At 28.3% G+C, this 13,533-nt stretch overlaps 2 protein-coding genes across 3 annotated transcripts in view; one reads left to right on the top strand and one right to left on the bottom strand.

Annotated features, from left to right (window-relative positions):
• Mrtf (Myocardin-related transcription factor) overlaps nucleotides 1–13,533 on the top strand; it is a 208,661-nt gene that overhangs the window by 122,586 nt on the left and 72,542 nt on the right. The window lies entirely within an intron of this gene.
• LOC135953710 (uncharacterized) lies at nucleotides 1,980–5,175 on the bottom strand. The gene is made up of 7 exons (XM_065503688.1): nucleotides 4,998–5,175; nucleotides 4,822–4,943; nucleotides 4,672–4,764; nucleotides 4,409–4,621; nucleotides 2,740–3,078; nucleotides 2,526–2,685; nucleotides 1,980–2,455 (listed from the first exon to the last, which is right to left on the bottom strand). Exons 1-7 carry the CDS (start codon nucleotides 5,173–5,175, stop codon nucleotides 1,980–1,982), a joined length of 1,581 nt encoding a protein of 526 aa, XP_065359760.1.

The following is a 13,533-nucleotide window of genomic DNA, read 5'->3' as shown; positions in this document are numbered from 1 at the left end:
AGTAAAAAACTTGAAAATTTAAGACCAGCCTTTAAAGCTAATGAAAAACAAGGGTTTAGTCTTGATGTTGTATTATTAAAATACATTTTTGCCTCTTTATGCTTAGCTTCAAATCTCATACTCCAAAGATATTTGAGTGATCCACATCTTCTTATAGCTGTTGGATAATGGACTAGAAAATGGTGCTTAGGTTTTAAAGGACCATACAATTTTGTATAAAGTGAATGGTGGTTTTTTATTAGTTCTTCCAATTTTGTGATATCTTCATGTTCATAGCTCGTTTTAAAAATTAAATCAAATATTTGCAACAAAGATATGAAAACTTCCCAATCTTTGTTATCCGATGGAATTAAATCCCCTATCATTAATGGCAAAAGGTGAACAAAGCAACTAACTTCACTAGCAGTCATTTTTAGATTGAATTTCTTTAATCTATTATACTCCAAAGGTATAGAAGTATTACCTATCTCAATTTCCCCATATTGAAATAATAATTTCCTACTATTTATGTCATCTAAACTTACTACTTTATCATTTATTAACCCAAGAAGCACATTGCATACATCATAAACACAGACACCTTCCAATACATCGTGCATAATGTCAAAACAAAAATTGTCTGAAACATAAAAGCTTTTAATGTTTTCGAAAATACATAAATTTTTAATTCCTGTTTCTTGAAAGTCATTTTGTTCTAAATCTTCTTGGTAATTTAATCTATTTCTTAAATAATGAGGAAATTCTGATGTATCACATTGCATTTCAGTCTTTGTTCTCTTACAAACGCGACAATACCTCTTAGAATTAAATGATTGTACAAAACCCAATATACTATTTACCGCTAAGTTATCACCAATAACTAAACCTAAAATAAAATATACCTTCCGAATTTCACCTCCTATATCTATTTCAATTCCTTCTTCTAATTTTTTTAATTCTTCAGCCAAATGATAAAACGTTCTCTCATTTCCATTTATTTTTAAATCTTTAGACGATATGAAGGCAACTGGAAAAATATATTCTAATTTAGACAAAAGATATTGGGGCATTGATGGGAAATTTAAATAACATCCACATATAGAAAATGTGTGACTGCCTAACGGATTGTTTATTTGAAAATCGTCAAAATAAATAATGTAAGGAATAATAAGACTTTCCTCCAATTGTTGCACTTTCATTTTAAACAACTCTCCGCTGGCAAAATTATTCAAAATATTTCCCTCTAAAAATGCTTTCGTATTTTCCAACGTATAATCTAAAAGCTTTGGAATTTGAAATATTTTCTGAAACATAAATTCTAAAGGCATTATATTAATGTTGGCGGATTTTGGACCTAAAGTGGGATTACCATTAATAACTACGTCAGATATCTCGTTCCGAATTAAAAATACTTTTGGATCTTGATACAAATTAAGTTCTTTTAAAGTTTTAAACATTCTATGTTCTGTTTTAGTTTCTTCAAAAGGATTTTGACAAAATGTTAGCATGCTCCTTAAATCTTCATTAATTTCATTTTTATTTAATTGTCCCTCTATTGCTACTGATATGGATGATAAAAGGGTCGAAACCATATTTTGAAGTTCAACTGCATAACATCTAGGCATATTATTTTGTTGATATAAACTTAAACAAAAATGTAAAGCTTTTTTTTTTAGAGTATCAATATTTAAGATTTCGGTTGTAATGAAAACTTCATGTGAAATTGAAAATTCATTTTTAGGAATATTATTTTTTTCCTGTATTGTAAAACACGAACTTTCTAAAGATTGCGTGGAAGTACTAAATGCATGTAAATTTTCTAAATGTCGTCGAAAGGTATTAAATGTTGTAAATGTTTGGCCACAGCCATTTTGTGCGCAATTAATTTTTAACATTTTTGTAGATAAATTGTGATCAACTTTAAAATGATATATTAAAATATTAGGATTTTGAAATTTTTTTGAACATAGGAAACAAGTGTAAAATATTTCGTTTAATTGTCAATTATTAGTATTTAAAAAACTGATAAGAGAAGTAATATTTACAGATTTTAAATCAAATTGTGTATAAATATCATAAAAAAATTTTTGTATAAATTGCCATGGCTGTTCACAAGCTTCCGGATATTTTAATGAAAGTGTATGAAAAATTTTAAAGCAAATATCCAGACACTCAATAAAAGAATTTAATTTTAGTAAATTGCTATTAAAATATACATAAAAACCTTTTATGTCCGCGTCGGTTAAACCCTCTACGATGATGAATGGTTGTATTGTTAATCCAGCAGAATAATATTTGTTTATTACTGTATTGATTTGTCTTTCATAATCATTTATACACGTCAATCGCAAAACAAAACTTTCTTGGGAGTCAACTATTGTTACTCGTTTATTTCGTTTTCCCATTTCGTTTTTAAATCTTGCTGGTGAAGGTAAAACAGCATTTAACAGCAAAGTGTATATATAATCCTCTGAATCTTTAAATAAAATAAGAATAAATATTAATATTTGTACGTATGTAAATGTAAAAAATATTTTAACATTTACCTGTACTTATAGACGATGTAATTTTCGATTGTAATTGTTTACAATATTCATTGTGCACATGAATGTCATAAAATGGTTTAATTTTTTGTTTAAATAATTCCCATTTCGAAAACAGAAGATGTCCTTTTTTGGGGTACATTGCATCAAAGTCGATGTTTATCTAAATTAAATAAATTAATATTTTATATTAATAACAACTAAATATGTACATTACCAATTCCGGACCTCGAGAATCAGATAATTTGGACCAAGCTTTAAGAAAATCAAGACTCGTTAAGTTTTTTATATCATTTTGGCGCATATGATATGTTTTTTTCCACTTGTCACAAACTTCTTCCCAATTGGAACTGTCTCTATTAAGTGTGTTTTTTAAAGCTACAGATATTGATTCATCATATTCCACGTGTTCTATGTCAGATGATTGACTAGTTGTAGGACTGAAGCTCGGAGTAGACCCCATAAGTTTCCTTTTTTTTGCACATTTGTTCCTGTACTTGGAATACAATTTTCCACCAGCATTGGTTTTTCCTTTTCTCGGAATATAATAAAAATCCTAAAAAAAAATTACATCCAATTAAATTTGTTTTATATAATTATGAAAAGTAAATAAAAAAGTAAAATTAAAAAAATAAGGCTGTAATCTATAAGCTAACAATAGTCTAGTCTATAGTCTAGTCTATAGTCCAGTCTATAGTCCAGTCTATAGTCTAGTCTATAGTCTAGTCTATAGTCTAGTCTATAGTCTAGTCTATAGTCTAGTCTATAGTCTAGTCTATAGTCTAGACTAGACTATAGACTAGACTATAGACTAGACTATAGACTAGACTATAGACTAGACTATAGACTAGACTATAGACTAGACTATAGACTAGACTATAGACTGGACTATAGACTAGACTATAGACTAGACTATAGACTAGACTAGACTATAGACTAGACTAGACTATAGACTAGACTAGACTATAGACTAGACTATAGACTAGACTATAGACTAGACTATAGACTAGACTATAGACTAGACTATAGACTAGACTATAGACTAGACTATAGACTAGACTATAGACTAGACTATAGACTAGACTATAGACTAGACTAGACTATAGACTAGACTATAGACTAGACTATAGACTAGACTATAGACTAGACTAGACTATAGACTAGACTATAGACTAGACTATAGACTAGACTATAGACTAGACTATAGACTAGACTATAGACTAGACTATAGACTAGACTATAGACTAGACTATAGACTAGACTATAGACTAGACTATAGACTAGACTATAGACTAGACTATAGACTAGACTATAGACTAGACTATAGACTAGACTATAGACTAGACTATAGACTAGACTATAGACTAGACTATAGACTAGACTATAGACTAGACTATAGACTAGACTAGACTATAGACTAGACTAGACTAGACTATAGACTAGACTATAGACTAGACTATAGACTAGACTATAGACTAGACTATAGACTAGACTATAGACTAGACTATAGACTAGACTATAGACTAGACTATAGACTAGACTATAGACTAGACTATAGACTAGACTATAGACTAGACTATAGACTAGACTATAGACTAGACTATAGACTAGACTATAGACTAGACTATAGACTAGACTATAGACTAGACTAGACTATAGACTAGACTATAGACTAGACTATAGACTAGACTATATATTAGACTATAGACTAGACTATAGACTAGACTATATATTAGACTATAGACTAGACTATAGACTGGACTAGACTATAGACTGGACTAGACTATAGACAGGACTAGAATATAGACTAGACTATATTATAGACTAGACTGGACTATAGACTATACTACTATGCTAGTCTATAGACTATATGTTTTCTTTCTTACCTTCATATTATTTTCAGAGGGAAACAGGGAGCAAATTTCCGCGGTTAGCTTTTGAAAGTCATTTGGATAAAGCACAGTGTTTTTATAGATGACATCTTCTATTATGATATTAACTATGTCTTCCCTTTGCTGACATGTTAATTTTTGGGATTCAGCCGCGTATTTTAGAATATCTCTACCTTTTGGTGATGAATTTATCAATGTCTTCAAATCCTGCAATAAATTTTAATTAGGTTTATTATATAAATAGTTATTTATTTTACATTTTTATTGTTAGTGAATGAACTGCTTGGGGACATGTCATCATTGTTGTCAATCCATAACTGGACCTTTGAGGGCTCATTGTCAACTCCTAGCTGATGAAATATTTGGAATTATAATAAATATTTGTAAAATTAAACTCCTTTACTCACCTCAGTTTTTCTCCATGTAACTAGTTTGCTACGGAATTCCGCACGTAGCCCCAAATGTGGAATAGCTTCTGTTAGGTCCGCGTTTGTTATATACGGCAAACTCCTGTATGTGACATTGGCAGCTTAAATGAAATAAAAAGTTGAATATTTTTTTTATTTTAATTTTAAAATATTACCTTTCAATGTTTCGAACAGGGACTCCATATTTATGGTTTGAAGAAATTGTTGAAGATCAATTTCATCATTAAAATTTTCACTGTCCACTTCCACTGAATTGATAATGCAAGAATCTTGCATATCAATCACATCTATTAATTCTTCGGTATAATTAATTAAATTTTGTTTATTTGCCATTTTAAGAATTTTTTTTTTTTATGCACGCGCTAAAACTCAACTTTTAATTGCAATAAATAGTACGAAGTCGATCATATGAACGCCGATCAACAGCCACCGCCGACTCATAATAGCAGCACAAAGCCGCCGCGGAAAATAGCGGCTGAATTTTTAAATATTATAATCGGACATTTAAACTTGTTAATTATAACGATTTAATTTTTATGGAGCTTTTATTTAATACTAATACTAACTAATGGACATATTACAGAGATTTTTTTTGTTTGTTAGTCAATGACAACTAAATGATTTTCATAAAATGGGCAAAATTAGTACTTTTATGGCTAAAGATGAGTTCGTGTCGGTTGTTAATTGAAAAGATTTTTGATTTAGCATCATGGGGATTGGAAAAATTAAAACCTGTGAAAAATAACTTTAAATAAAAATTCTTAAAAATGTTATTTATAATCAGTTTAAATTCTTGCCAATTTCAAACATTTTCAAATGAAATAATAAATAAATAGTATGAAAATAATTTTAAATTTTTGCGTAATTAGCCGCAGCCAGTTATATATTGAACTGAGTTTATAATTTTATATCGTCGTGTATTATTTATTTTTCCGTTGTTGATCTGACAACATCTTGTATTGTTTACATTTTTGTTGTTTATTCGACAGCTATTCGTACATAGTTTGACAACGGATGTTAATGAAAAATTATAAACATTTTTGTTTCAATTTGATAACAAGCGTGTATAATTTTCCAACGTCTTTTTTCCCTCTGTGTAATTTGTTTTTTGTTTTTACATCTCAAACAACTTATTAATTATTTACTTAATTAATTTCTTTTCATTTTAAAATAAAAATCATGCTTTTTAAATGGCTATAAATTACAAAAATCTATTTTGTATTTAAAGCGTCCTTTTTTATACCCTTCAGCTTCGTGAGAAGGGTATATATAAGTTTGTCATTCCGTTTGTAATTTCTACATTTTTCATTTCCGACCCTATAAAGTATATATATTCTGGATCCTTATAGATAGCGGAGTCGATTAAGCCATGTCCGTCTGTCTGTCTGTCCGTCTGTCTGTCTGTCTGTCTGTCTGTCTGTCTGTTGAAATCAGTTTTCTGAAGACCCCAGATATCTTCGGGATCCAAATCTTCAATAATTCGGTCAGACATGCTTTCGAGAATTTTGCTATTTAAAATCAGCAAAATCGGTCCACAAATGGCTGAGATATGAGGAAAAAACCAAGACAACCTCTATTTTTGACCTATTTTTTACCTATATCTGGATTACTAAGACATTAATATAGACAATATGGATATCTAATGATAGATATTTCAAAGACCATAGTAAGTTGGACCTACAATGGGTCAAAATCGGGAAAAAAATTTTTGAACCCGAATTTTTTTTAAAAAAAAAAAAAAATTTTAAAATTTAAAAAAAAAAAATTTTTAAATTTAAAAAAAAAAAATTTTTAAAATTTAAAAAAAAAAAATTTAAATTTAAAAAAAAAAATAATTAAATTTAAAATAACAATCGAAAAATTTTTTTTTTCAAAAAATTCAAAAAACAACTGGAAAAAAAATTAAATTTTGTTTACCTAAAAATATTTAAAATTTTGAAGTATAATTTGGTGAAGGGTATATAAGATTCGGCACAGCCGAATATAGCACTCTTACTTGTTTTTTTATCAAAGCATGCAATACATTGTGTTTTTTGATGAAATTTTCAGAGGTTGTCTCGGATTTTTGCTCATATCTCCGTTATTTATGGACGGATTTTGCTGATTTTAAATAGCAAAATTCTCGAAAGTATGTCTGACAGAATTGTTGAAGATTTGGATCCCGGAGATATCTGGGGCCTTCAGAAAATTGATTTCAACAGACAGACAGACGGACAGACAGACAGACAGACAGACAGACAGACAGACAGACAGACAGACAGACAGACAGACAGACAGACAGACAGACAGACAGACAGACAGACAGACAGACAGACAGACAGACAGACAGACAGACAGACAGACAGACAGACAGACAGACAGACAGACAGACAGACAGACAGACAGACAGACAGACAGACAGACAGACAGACAGACAGACAGACAGACAGACAGACAGACAGACAGACAGACAGACGGACATGGCTTAATCGACTCCGCTATCTATAAGGATCCAGAATATATATACTTTATAGGGTCGGAAATGAAAAATGTAGAAATTACAAACGGAATGACAAACTTATATATACCCTTCTCACGAAGCTGAAGGGTATAAAAAGTACCAAAAAGCACCCACTTGTAGTTTCCCACTCAAACTACATTCAAAAAAGTACCATTAGAATAAACAAAAAGTACCAAAAAGTCTCCCCCTAGAATTCTCAATCACTTAGGACCATATACGCTTAATTTCATATTTCTAGGTCCATTATATTATAGAAAATTCAAAAAGTACCATTAGAATATAGAAAAAGTACCAAAAAACCCACACTTGTAGTTTCCCACTACTCGGTTTATGTATAAGCTTTATTTCATGTTTCTAGGTTCATTGGTGAAGAAATTACAAAAAGTACCATTCCAATTAGGAAAAAGTACCAAAAAGTCTCCGCCTAGAATTCTCACTCACTTAGGACCATATATGTTTAATTTCATGTATCTAAGTCCATTGTTATAGATATTTCAAAAAAGTACCATTAGAAGAACAAAAAAGTACCTATGTTCAGTTCACACATTTTGGTACATAAATATTATCCCCTATTCCTAACACTAACTTCACTCAGATACATATCAGCTAACTTTAACTAAAAATATATGTGTTTTGTGATATATGTTAATGTAACGTTGTTCCGAATGATAGTGATGATATCTGTATGCGATAAATAATTTGTTGCAATTAGTTTGCAAATCCATTAGTCTTCGAATTGTTTCTTTTGTTTAAATTCGTAATACAAAACAAAGGCATTTAATTTTCAATATTAAATGTGAACAAAAGTTCAGAAACAATCAACCCAACCTATGAAAAATTATGTAGTAGTTCCCTCAAATTTCTTTTGTTTTTTCATACAAAAAAAGAAACCTTTTAACTACCTATTAATGAAAACCAAATAAAAACTATGAGCTTATTTTCTAAATCCCAGAAACAAAATATAAAAAAATATTATTGCCAACATTGTACCATTACCTACTTTCCTAATCTAGAAGGAGTTTAAAGTTATTACAAATTCGCCAGACCATTAACATGTTTCAGGCCACTTGTACATAAAATTTAGGAAAAAAATTAACATATTTCGAGAAAAATTAAAATAAAAGCTAATTTTTATTTAAAATATATCCGTATTTACTTGTGTACGAGTTTTTGTCTTCGTAGGATATCGTTAACCTATTCGTACGTATGGCCAAAAGAAAATATTTTTTTTAACGGCCGTTTCGAATCTCCATTTTCAAATTTTTAAAAATTTTGTTAAAGAAATTTCAGAATTTTTTGATCATAACATTGGGATTTATTGAGATCAAAGTAGGGAATAAAAATATGAAAAAACTATGTCAATACCTCTTACAGTTTTTCCTTACCTCCGATTTAAATTTGGCGATTTTCAAGAAAAACTAATTTTTTGCCCATATTTAGGCGAATGAGCCCAATTTCCTCACTGTTATAAATTTTAAGTAAAACTTATTCATAATATTATAATCCTGGTAATTTTAATTATGGTCTGAAAGTTTTACTAAAATCGGAAAACGAAACTGTAATAACTTTAACATTTTTATACCCTTCAGCTTCGTGAGAAGGGTATATATAAGTTTGTCATTCCGTTTGTAATTTCTACATTTTTCATTTCCGACCCTATAAAGTATATATATTCTGGATCCTTATAGATAGCGGAGTCGATTAAGCCATGTCCGTCTGTCTGTCTGTCTGTCTGTCTGTCTGTCTGTCTGTCTGTCTGTCCGTCTGTCCGTCTGTCTGTCTGTCTGTTGAAATCAGTTTTCTGAAGACCCCAGATATCTTCGGGATCCAAATCTTCAATAATTCTGTCAGACATGCTTTCGAGAATTTTGCTATTTAAAATCAGCAAAATCGGTCCACAAATGGCTGAGATATGAGGAAAAAACCAAGACAACCTCGATTTTTGACCTATTTTTTTTACCTATATCTGGATTACTAAGACATTATATAGACAATATGGATATCTAATGATAGATATTTCAAAGACATTTGACACGACGTATATAAGACCATAGTAAGTTGGACCTACAATGGGTAAAAATCGGGAAAAAAATTTTGAACCCGAATTTTTTTTTTTTTTTAAAAATTGAAAAAACAAAAAAAAAATTTTAAAATTTTAAAATTTTAAAAAAAAAAAATTTTAAAATTTTAAAATTTTAAAAAAAAAAATTTTTTTAAATTTAAAAAAAAAATTTTAAATAACAATCGAAAAATTTTTTTTTCCAAAAAATTCAAAAAACAACTGGAAAAAAAATTAAATTTTGTTTACCTAAAAATATTTAAAATTTTGAAGTATAATTTGGTGAAGGGTATATAAGATTCGGCACAGCCGAATATAGCACTCTTACTTGTTCATAGTTTAATTATGTATTTTTATTTTAATTAAAAGAAAAATTTTCATTTCATTGTAACTATTAGACTGTGAAAAATTTAGTATTAACACATGCAAATTAAATCAATTTTTAAGACGGTTAAAGATGCCAAAAATACAGAAAAAAAGAAATTACATGAATTTTTGATGGTTTTATATATTTAATTATTAATGATTCATAAAACTATAAAATAAATTTAAATAATTTTTATTTAAATAACAAATTAATTGTATACTTTGTAGGCAACAAATTAACAAAGCAGCAAAATATAACTAGAATTTTTAATGTGGAAGAGCAATATTAATTCTACCGAGATAGAAAAACAACTTACCAGGAAGGGAAGTTAAAGTAGAATTTAGTATTTGGAAGTTGTGAAAAAGAACACATGAATCGCAGACTTTTATAGTGGGTTGTCAATGAGTGTTTATTCCTTACTAGAGTTTCCTATTCATTGAATCGAAAGAAGTGTTCTGAATATAATAAATCAATTTAATTTTATTTCCTGAGCTTCTTGTGAAGCAAGAAAATGCTATGTGTTTAAAAGCACTTCAAAATTTGTTTGATTTTTTTTTAGTTTTTTGTAATATTAAAAATCTTTTTGTTTATTATTGAAATCAAATTGTTTGTTACTTATTAAACATCCAACTAAATATGTCTGATTTCATTTAATAGCTCTCTATTAAATTGTCATTCATCACGTAGAGTCATCATGACGTTCAACATCGACAATATCCATGACAAATAGAAAAAAATAAATGTAAATTTACATTTTTAAACAGCAGCCAGGTATTTATTATTCCAATCGTCTAGAAATATTCACATACGTAAACGTAAATGTAAATCCTTCTGATAAACTCACTGCTTGTAGGTTAAGTTTTTAAATAGACTTAAATTGTGAGAAGATTTCATTAAACAAGACACAAGGAACCAAAATTATAATACTTCCAGCAATATGTGTTTAAAGTTCAGAATTTTGGAAATATTTTTTAGTTTTTTCTGGAAAATATTAAAAAAATCGTTCAAATGTTTTTAAAATTGTTTTGTAAATGTTAAACAAATCTGATGATGATGTACCCTAATTTGTTCTTAACATCTTTGTAGAATATATCATTGCCGTATTTAACTTAGTTCTGGGAGATAATTGGGTTTTTATAAAATTAGTCCAAATTAATATTAATCATACGCACCCATGAAAATTTTTACAAATTTCATATTTTCATTAAAACTGTAGGAGATTTTTGAATTTTTACTAGAGTTTGAGTATGACTAATGTCTTTTAGTGATGTACAATTTAAAATAAAACTTGTAAATAACTACTAACAGAGTTGGGAGTACATAAAAGAACAAAATAATTTTCTTTTTTCAAACAAAAAATAATAATTCTTATTTTTTAGTAAAACGTTTCTATAGAATAGTGTCTCCACAAGACACTTTTTTAAACATAATTTATATATTATATGTTTAGTTTTTTCTCGCTTATTTCCTAATTTCCCTTCATATCAAACAATTTGTAGCACTTTCTTGTTTTATTGCATAAACTTGAAATTAATCATTTTGCCAAATTAATAATCAAACTATTTGAATATCTTACTCATTGGCGAAAATTAAAAACTAATCACCTGCAGAGGCAACAGCACAACGTCATTGATTTTTGCAAAATTGTTTCAATTCATGGCAAAAGTTTTGAAAATCTATAATAAAAACAATTTTAATTTCATTTCGAAATTATTATATAAATTGAATTTTTTGAAATGTTTAATTTAAAATTCAGATAAATAATAATAAATACTGCAACAACGTAATACTTTTCTAATGGCATCATCATCATCATCAGCCAGTCCCAAAAATAAACAACGAGCACAACAATGTAGTAATAGTTTGGAGAAAGGAACTTAAAAATGTGTTTTTCTTTTTTGAAAATTAGAAAAAAAAAAACAGGGCAGTAAGGAGCGGACATTAGAATAAACAATTACAGTAAAAAGAATATATTGAAAACTAAACAAAAAAACTAAAAATCTTTATTAATTATTTTACTAATTCAAATATTATTTAATAAATTATCTTAAATATTTGCCCGGTGTGTTTAAAAATTTCCCTCCATTTTTTTTTGGCTTTTTTTATCTAGATAAATTATGGCCTACGCATGTCATCGTAAACAAAAGTTTAAATAAATTTTTAGTTTTTTATTTATGACATTATTTCACAATAATACAGCAACAACATAAACAAAAAAAAAAATTTAGTGATAATTTATGTAAACATTAATTATTTCAACACATATGTCATTTAAAATTAAATTAATTAATAAAACATAAAACAAAGTAAACAAATCACTTATTGATAACTTTATAGGAGGTTTGGAAAAATTATTTATCTCGTTCTTAGCAAACATTTGCTACATTTGTAGCTATGGTCTGACTATAAGTCTGTACTATAGGATTATGAGGTTGTAATCTGAATATATTAAGCTATATTCTTGACTATTAAACTATAGTATTGACTATTAGACTATAGTATTGTCTATAAGACTATAGTGTTGGCTATAAGACTATAGTCTCGACTATTGGACTATAGTCTCGACTATTGGATTATAGTCTACTATAAGACTATAGTATAGATTATAAGAATATAGTCTGACTATAAGACTACAGTCTAGACTACAAGACTATAGTCCTGATTATAAAACTATAGTTTTCACTATAAGACTATAGTCTTGACTATAGGACTATAGTCTTGATAATATGACTATAGTCCTGACTATACGACTATATTCTTGACTATAAGTCTATAGTCTTTATTATAATTCTATAGTCTATAGACTGTAAGTATATATTCTTGATTATAATACTTGACTATAAGACTATAGTTTGTTTATAAGACTATAGTCTTGACTATAAGACAATATTCTTGACTATAATATTATAGTCTTGATTATAAGACTATAAGACTTTAGTATTGACTATAATCATATATAGTCCTTATTATAATACTATTGTTTTGACTATAGGACTATAATCTTGATAATAGGATTACAGTCTTGACTATACGACTAAATTCTTGAGTATAAGTCTATAGTCTTGACTATATGACTATAGTCTTGACTATATGACTATAGTCTTGACTATATGACTATAGTCTTGACTATAAGACTATAGTCTTGACTATAAGACTATAGTCTTGACTATAAGACTATAGTCTTGACTATAAGACTATAGTCTTGACTATAAGACTATAGTCTTGACTATAAGACTATAGTCTTGACTATAAGACTATAGTCTTGACTATAAGACTATAGTCTTAACTATAAGACTTATAGTCTTGACTAGAAGACTTATAATCTTGACTATAAGACTTATAGTCTTGACTATAAGACTTATAGTCTTGACTATAAGACTTATAGTCTTGACTATATGTCTTTACTATAAGTCTATAGTATTGAATATAATAATTGACTATAAGGCTATAGTTTGTTTATAAGACTTATATTCTTGACTGTAAGACTATATTCTTGACTATAAGACTATAGTCTTGACTATAAGACTATAGTCTTGACTATAAGACTATAGTCTTGACTATAAGACTATAGTCTTGACTATAAGACTATAGTCTTGACTATAAGACTATAGTCTTGACTATAAGACTATAGTCTTGACTATAAGACTATAGTCTTGACTATAAGACTATAGTCTTAACTATAAGACTTATAGTCTTGACTAGAAGACTTATAATCTTGACTATAAGACTTATAGTCTTGACTATAAGACTTATAGTCTTGACTAT

This window comes from Calliphora vicina, chromosome 3, assembly GCF_958450345.1.
Source record: "Calliphora vicina chromosome 3, idCalVici1.1, whole genome shotgun sequence".
Taxonomy (NCBI): Eukaryota; Metazoa; Arthropoda; class Insecta; order Diptera; family Calliphoridae; genus Calliphora; species Calliphora vicina.
The sequence above is the reverse complement of the archived record's forward strand: the minus strand, read 5'-3'. Positions and strand labels throughout refer to the sequence as shown.